This window comes from Sapajus apella, unplaced genomic scaffold (assembly GCF_009761245.1).
Source record: "Sapajus apella isolate SASKATOON/1434 unplaced genomic scaffold, GSC_monkey_1.0 scaffold58, whole genome shotgun sequence".
NCBI classification, from domain to species: Eukaryota; Metazoa; Chordata; class Mammalia; order Primates; family Cebidae; genus Sapajus; species Sapajus apella.
This window is the reverse complement of record NW_022436998.1, coordinates 8,508,460-8,515,121: the sequence shown is the minus strand read 5'-3', so window position 1 is coordinate 8,515,121 and position 6,662 is coordinate 8,508,460. Positions and strand designations below refer to the sequence as shown.

Genomic DNA, 6,662 nt, shown 5'->3' with positions numbered 1-6,662 from the left:
AGCAGCATGCCTAGTCAACAGCTTTGACTTGTTCAAATTGTTTCTTGACCACTGGGAAAAAAAAAATAAAGGATGTCAATATCTAGTGATCCGAGCAGCATATTGTTTTCTAGTAAATTCAGAAATCTGGTTAACTTTTTGTATATTGGTGGTCAAATTAAGATTGGCATACATTTCCACTGTATGTGGTATTTATTATGAGATATTTATCAAATTGATCCAAATTTGGCATGTGCTTGGGATATAAATAAAACACATAGCAATCCATCAAATTCTCCTCTCACATCTATGGTGTAAACTTCTTGCTACTCATTCCATAGTAAGCATATGCTTTACCACCATAGGCATAGGTTTCTCTTACTGAAGACTCTTACTGAAGTTTGTAGAAAGCTCACAGTATTGGTGGGGGAGGGTGGAAACTTGGGTTCCAATAGGATTTTACCAGTTACCAGTTGCATGCCCTAGGGCAAGTTATTTAATATATCTGAGTCACTTGGGTTGATCTATCTGTAAAATGGGAATAATAGTTACACTTTGTGGTTGTGTGAGGGTTAAATGATACATGTAAAATGCCTAACCTGTTAAGTGAGCCAAAAAAAAAAAAAAAAAGAATTGAGAAAGCACATGTCCTCACTCAAGCAATACTTACCAAGTGTACTACAATTCTCTAGAACACGATGAGATTTCTACTTATCCTCTAGAATTTGCACACTAGAGACCCAGAAGATATGTCAATTCATGAATCAATGTAGTCAGCCATAAAGAACAATCAGCAGTGGATTTCTTGATACACATATGGTATGTAAACTCATAACAATAAAGTTTTATATAATTACTTTTTTTTAGGGAAAAAAAATCCTATTTTTAGCAAGTGCCAATAAATCATTTTCACTTATTCAACTTACTTTCCCTTCAGTATGGCAGCAACCAATACTCAAAGTTAGGGAAAGCCTGTAACAGTTAAATACAGGCCTATCTGAGAGTTTGGCTCTATGTGCCTAAAGAGGCTGCCACATTTTCTCTGACACACAAGTTCAAAGCCCCACACAGGAAAGTTTTACTGGCTTTAAATTCCTTTTTTTTTTTTTTTTTTTTTTCTGAGATACAGTCTCACTCTTTGCTGGGGCTGGAGTGCAATGGCATGGTCATGGTTCATTGCAGCCTCTGCCTCCCAGGCTCAAGTGATCCTCCCACCCGTCTCCTGAGAGGCTGGGACTACAGGTATGCATCACCATGCCAGATTAATTTTTGTATTTTTTGTAGAAACAGGGTTTCATATTTATCAGGCTGGTCTTGAACTCCTGGGTTCAAGTGATCTGCCCACCTCTGTTTCCCAAAGTGCTGGGATTACAGGCATGAACTACCACCCAGCCTCTGGTTTTACATTTCTAGCCTCCTTGGTACATCCTTTATCAAAGACACATCTCCACTGTTGACATTTTCCTTTTAGTCACCACACCAGAAAGAATTTTTTTTTTTTCTTTTTAAAGAGTTCTTTTCCATTACCACTGGTTATCAAAGTACTATCATTCTATTTCTCACTTTGGATTTACTTTTCCTTTCCAGCTACACTAGAGAAGCTATATTACTGCCAGTTATAGGAAACAAAAACCCGACTTGGTTGAGAATTAGAGAATTCAAAATGTTAGTAAACATTGGTCTAACATTTGAATTTAACTTATATGTGACTCTTTCATATATTAAAAAACTCCGTAGCATTTACTGAAGATTAGAATATATTTTAAGGAATCCCAAGAAAAACAATCCAGATAATTAATAAAAGTCCCATGTCAGACACACTCCATGAAGAAATTCTGAAACTGACTTTCTATCTTGCTTTAATGACTTCATTTATGACTTCTGTGAAGAATGTGAACACAGTAGAAATAACAGCCATTTATTTTAAGTATCAGTTTTTATTAAAAAGTGCATTTTGATTAATTTATGGTCTAGGTAAGCTGTAAGATACCAGTATGCTCTCTGGAATAATAACTTTACAAAGATTTAAAACAAACAAAAATTTAAAAGCCTTTTTATTTCCTTCACCATTATTGTTTTACAATACAAATATCACCTTGTGAATACACAAAAAAATCCTACGGAAGATAATTCTGCTGCACGTAAAATACAGAATGGATATATATATACTTCTTCATTCTTAAAAAACTATTTTGTTCTCCACATTGGCAAGTATAGAATAGAATACTTCCCCAAACATATGTATGTTAGGAGTAAAACTTAGAGTTACATGCAGTTTCTGCACAAATATCTTTTAAAGAAATAGGTCTCTTTATTTGTTGTTCACCAACAAAACTGTCATGAGAGTATGGATAATTAATTCATAGCTTTCAAGTTTTAGGTAAGTGATCATTTTCAAAACTCTCTTTAAAGAAAAGATATTCATGGCTGTTTTCATTGAGTAGTTAAAATCAAACTACCAAATAGACGGTAAAATAATTTAAATGGTACATGTCATTCTACCTGATCACAATATGTGAACAGGCTCTGATTCTAATTAACAACCTCATTATTTAAGTCATTTCAATTTTAAAACCATAAGCAGTCATCTGATTTAATTTAGCTATAAATGCAAAATTTAGTAGTGTATACATACATTTATATTTTCATGGAATACTTTATTTTAAATAAAAACATTTAAGATTGCCTACTGACCATACAATCAAGACAAGAAAGGCACTAGAAACATAGACAAATTTCTCTCCCAAGATGCATTTTTAAATTTTAACTCTCTTCTCTCTGACATGTTAAAAATCTTTAAATTTGGTTTTCATAACATCATTTTGAAAAATAAAGTTAGGAAATACTTAGAAAATCACTTTATAACAGAATCTTTTTTTTTTTTTTTTGCACTTTTTGAAACACTGTCTTTGTGATTTTACAAAACCCAAAGTTACCAAACCTTTCTGTGTCTATCATTTTTATTTGAATATCGGTGCAACAGATAGAAAGATTTCAGAATCAAACCCCATTCAGGTACTTAGAAACCTTCATAGAGACATATGCTAGAAAATGGCTTACAGCCCAATCTTTGGGGCAAGAGATATGAAAAGTATGTTTTCCCAAGAAAATAATATGCTTTATTTCCAGATGTGACTGGAAAGACCAGAACTTATGATATAAAAGCTTACATTTATGCTGTTGCATCATATACAAAGGAAATTGGTGGTTGCGGGTTATGTAAATCCCAAACTTATGAACAGGAAATGTGTACAGTGCATGATAGGTTAAATTTTTCTTTATTGTTGTCCAACGCAGGTCCTTTGGAGAGAAAAAAAGATCACAGTGCTGACCAGGTAACTCAATAGGTTAAGTCTAGGTAACCATTGAAAGATAATAGGATTAGGGAGGTGTTTATTTTATGGCATCTTCTCTCATGGAGTTCTTAGCACTTCGGACAATTTGTCTTTTCCCCACTTTGTACAGCTGTTATGTGTCATTCACCAACCGGCTGTATTTAACTTGCCTACTGAGGTGGACTACTGGCCAGGGAAAAGGCCAATGGTAAGATCGAGGTACAATTCCTTGGACATTCTTTTCAAAGTACTGAAATGGCCTGTACCACCACACCCTGGCCAGGAGGTTCATCTGGGAAGCTTCCTTTAGCACCTAGGATAACAAAGAAACATATACACTTTTCTCAAGATCTTTCACTTTTAGTTCAAATATTTGCCATGCTAAAATTCCCAAAGGACCCCATACCTGCCCTACATCCACCCACATATCTCAGCTTCTCTCTCTCATCACCATACAAGGCTCCACACTCAACTACAAACTGAGCCACATCTCAGTAAAAAAACACTCCAATTCGGGGACAGCAAGGAGAACTTATGGCTCACTTATCTCTTGTCTCAATTAGCTTTTAAGGTATTCCTCTTCTATGCTAAAAATGTTAAAGCTTAATTAAATGTTAAGTATTAAGCTTGTGATGGGCCCAGGGTAGAGAGAAGAGGGTAGGAAAGTGAATCAAGCAAGGATGGACACAGGCTTAGAAAGTATTTTTCGTTTTTCATGGACAGTGAAAGTGTGATACTTGTTCTAGTCAGAAGTAATTCCTTAAATCATTATATGAATAAACTTTTTATTCTTTATTCTGAAGAGGATAGATGTCACGAGACAATACAATCTTAGTTATTACCTCTTAAGAAAGAGAAACTTAAGACATCCATGGATTCTTTGCACCCTGCCCAAGCCAGCAACAGCAAGCCATAAGCCATAGAAGCTAAAATCAAAAAGGGGGAAACTCACTTGCTGATTGGCCATAGTGTGATACCACCAGAAGAGTCTTGTGGTGATGTAATATGCCACCACCACGTCCACAGTGTAGTGGTCATGCGCTAAGAGAATACAGAAGATTCCAACTACGCTGAGAAGCCAGCAAATCCAGTGATACCACCAGAGACGTCGAGGGGAATCTGAAAGGCGAAAAGATTTGCATTAGTCCCATTATTCGAATGACATTAAGGGTACCCAACGATGCTTCTGCTACTACTTCTGAATCCAGTTACCTTGAGTCTTTCCTTTTGAAAACAGATCTAGTGAATCTAAGGGCTTTCACTTAACGGTAACCAAGTTTAGAACAGAAACAGCTTTTTATAATGTGATTATACTAGTGATAGTAATTCATATTTGGTTCTTGATTCATATAATCATAAATAGAGTTTCAAAGATGAGTCTAATCAAATAAGGACAGGCTAATCCATCATGCTTCATTTTAAAAAACTGTCCATTGACATTTAAATTTACCTCTAGCTAATTTGGGGTTGATGCTTTATACAAAAATCAATACCTTTTGGTCCATAGGACTAAGCAGTAATAACTGATTTGACTGTAATGCTTTCCAAGTTCTGCAACCATACACTAATCTGAAAGTCTTTGAGATTTTCATTTCTCAAATACAGGCAAAAGGCATCCAGATGCCTGGGAATTCTAGTTCAAGTGCCTCCTCAAAGGTAGAATGGTGTCAGATAAATACTTGCCTGCCCCCCATTTGAGAAATCACCTGAGAAAAACATCAAAATCTCTATTAGTGCAGGCCTTTCTATCTCACATTCTCAATTGTGGGATTCAGAGCCTCTGCAATGTTAGGCAAAATGTTGTTTGAATATGATCTACCCTCTCCACACCAGCTGGGAGGTTCAGGCTTTTACTGGATTCTTAAGGGGTCCAAGAACCAGTCTTTCATTTAACTGATATTCGTTGAGCCTCTTACATGCCAAGGACAAGCAATGCTCTAGGTACCTGGATCAATGAACAAAAAAGGCAAGGGGTGTGCCTTTGTGGGGGGATCACTTCCTAGTGGGGAAAAGAGATAAGAGACAATACTTATAATAACTAAGTAATTTACACATTATGTTAGGTGTTAAAGGCTGTGGAAAAATAAGAAAGTTGAGCTGGATAAGGGAGGATCAGAAGTATAGGGAGTGAAGGGCAATTTGCAATTTTAAATGGAGTAGTCAGGGTAGGAATATTCTAGTAATATTTGTATTTGATACCTTGACAATACAAAAACAGGTAGCAGCTACCATTCAATCTCCATGTGACTCTATTAGTATCCATACATGCCATCTATTTTAATTTTCGTAAACTTTTTCCCATCCCATGAGGTAGATGTGAATATCTTATTCTAAAGATGAGGAAACTAAGACTTAGAGAGGTTAAAGTTTCTTCCCAGGGTCATAAAGCTAGTAAGTGATAGTACCAAGGCCTCTACATCTCAATATGACACATTGCCTTATTGTCAAGATGGAAAAGGCTTGACCGCATTAAAGAATTTCAGGTATCGGGCATCAGGAGCCAGGAATCCCTCCCCCACAGTTGTTGACATCTGGTCTATGTGGTTCTCATGGTCCACATCCAGTTACATCCCATTACAAGGGCTAGATTATACCCTGAAAATTCTTAATAGACCTTGCTAGAATTCACTATACTGCTCACATAGTAAGTATAAGCATAGGAATATCTAATCTCTTTTCTGTCTGTGCCCTGAAGCACATTTCTCTTCTCTGCCTGTATTTCCCTATCTTAGTTTTTCAAGGACAAAACTGGGCTTTAACCCATTCTACCATCTGTTTTCTGTATCCCACAATCCAACTTGCTATCTGCTGACTCTCTTTATTAATGTCTTGAAGTGCCTGCCACTTTAATTATACTAACATTTAATTTCCTTTCTAAAAGGGTTATCTGAATTAAATATGAAAAATGCTAATATATATTAAATCTGAGCCATATATGGAGTATCTATGATATTATTTTGTAATTTCCCAATAAAATATTTTTAAGTACCTTTCTTAAAGGAAATTTCCCATTTAATATCTGCCTCAGCCCTGACCCTATGGTCTTATTGAGGACAGGGATGTGTCTGACCCATTACTGTACCCTTAGGCATGTGGCATAGTGCCAAGTGCTGATAAAATGGCTGCTGCGTCAATACATGATCTACCATCACCCAGTCAGGCTTGATCCTGGATTTCCGTGTCCCTTTGAGATTTCTATTTGGTTCCTCACAGCAGCTGTATAACTAGCTCATAACACACCCTGCAGGCTGTACTTGGAACTGCCTCCACCCGAGTACTACAGCTAACACTTCAGGACACCTTCTCCTCAGGAAGACCAGTTCTGTCTTTCCATGTATTTCCCTGGGT

At 36.4% G+C, this 6,662-nt stretch overlaps 1 protein-coding gene across 1 annotated transcript in view; it reads right to left on the bottom strand.

Moving 5' to 3' along the window:
* Positions 1-1,896: 1,896 nt before the first annotated feature.
* The window catches only part of SGMS1 (sphingomyelin synthase 1), an 85,575-nt gene continuing 80,809 nt past the window's right edge, over positions 1,897-6,662 (bottom strand). The window contains 2 exon segments of the mRNA XM_032245615.1: positions 1,897-3,627; positions 4,267-4,433. Of these exon segments, the coding sequence (XP_032101506.1) occupies positions 3,448-3,627; positions 4,267-4,433 (347 nt within the window). The 3' untranslated portion in view covers positions 1,897-3,447.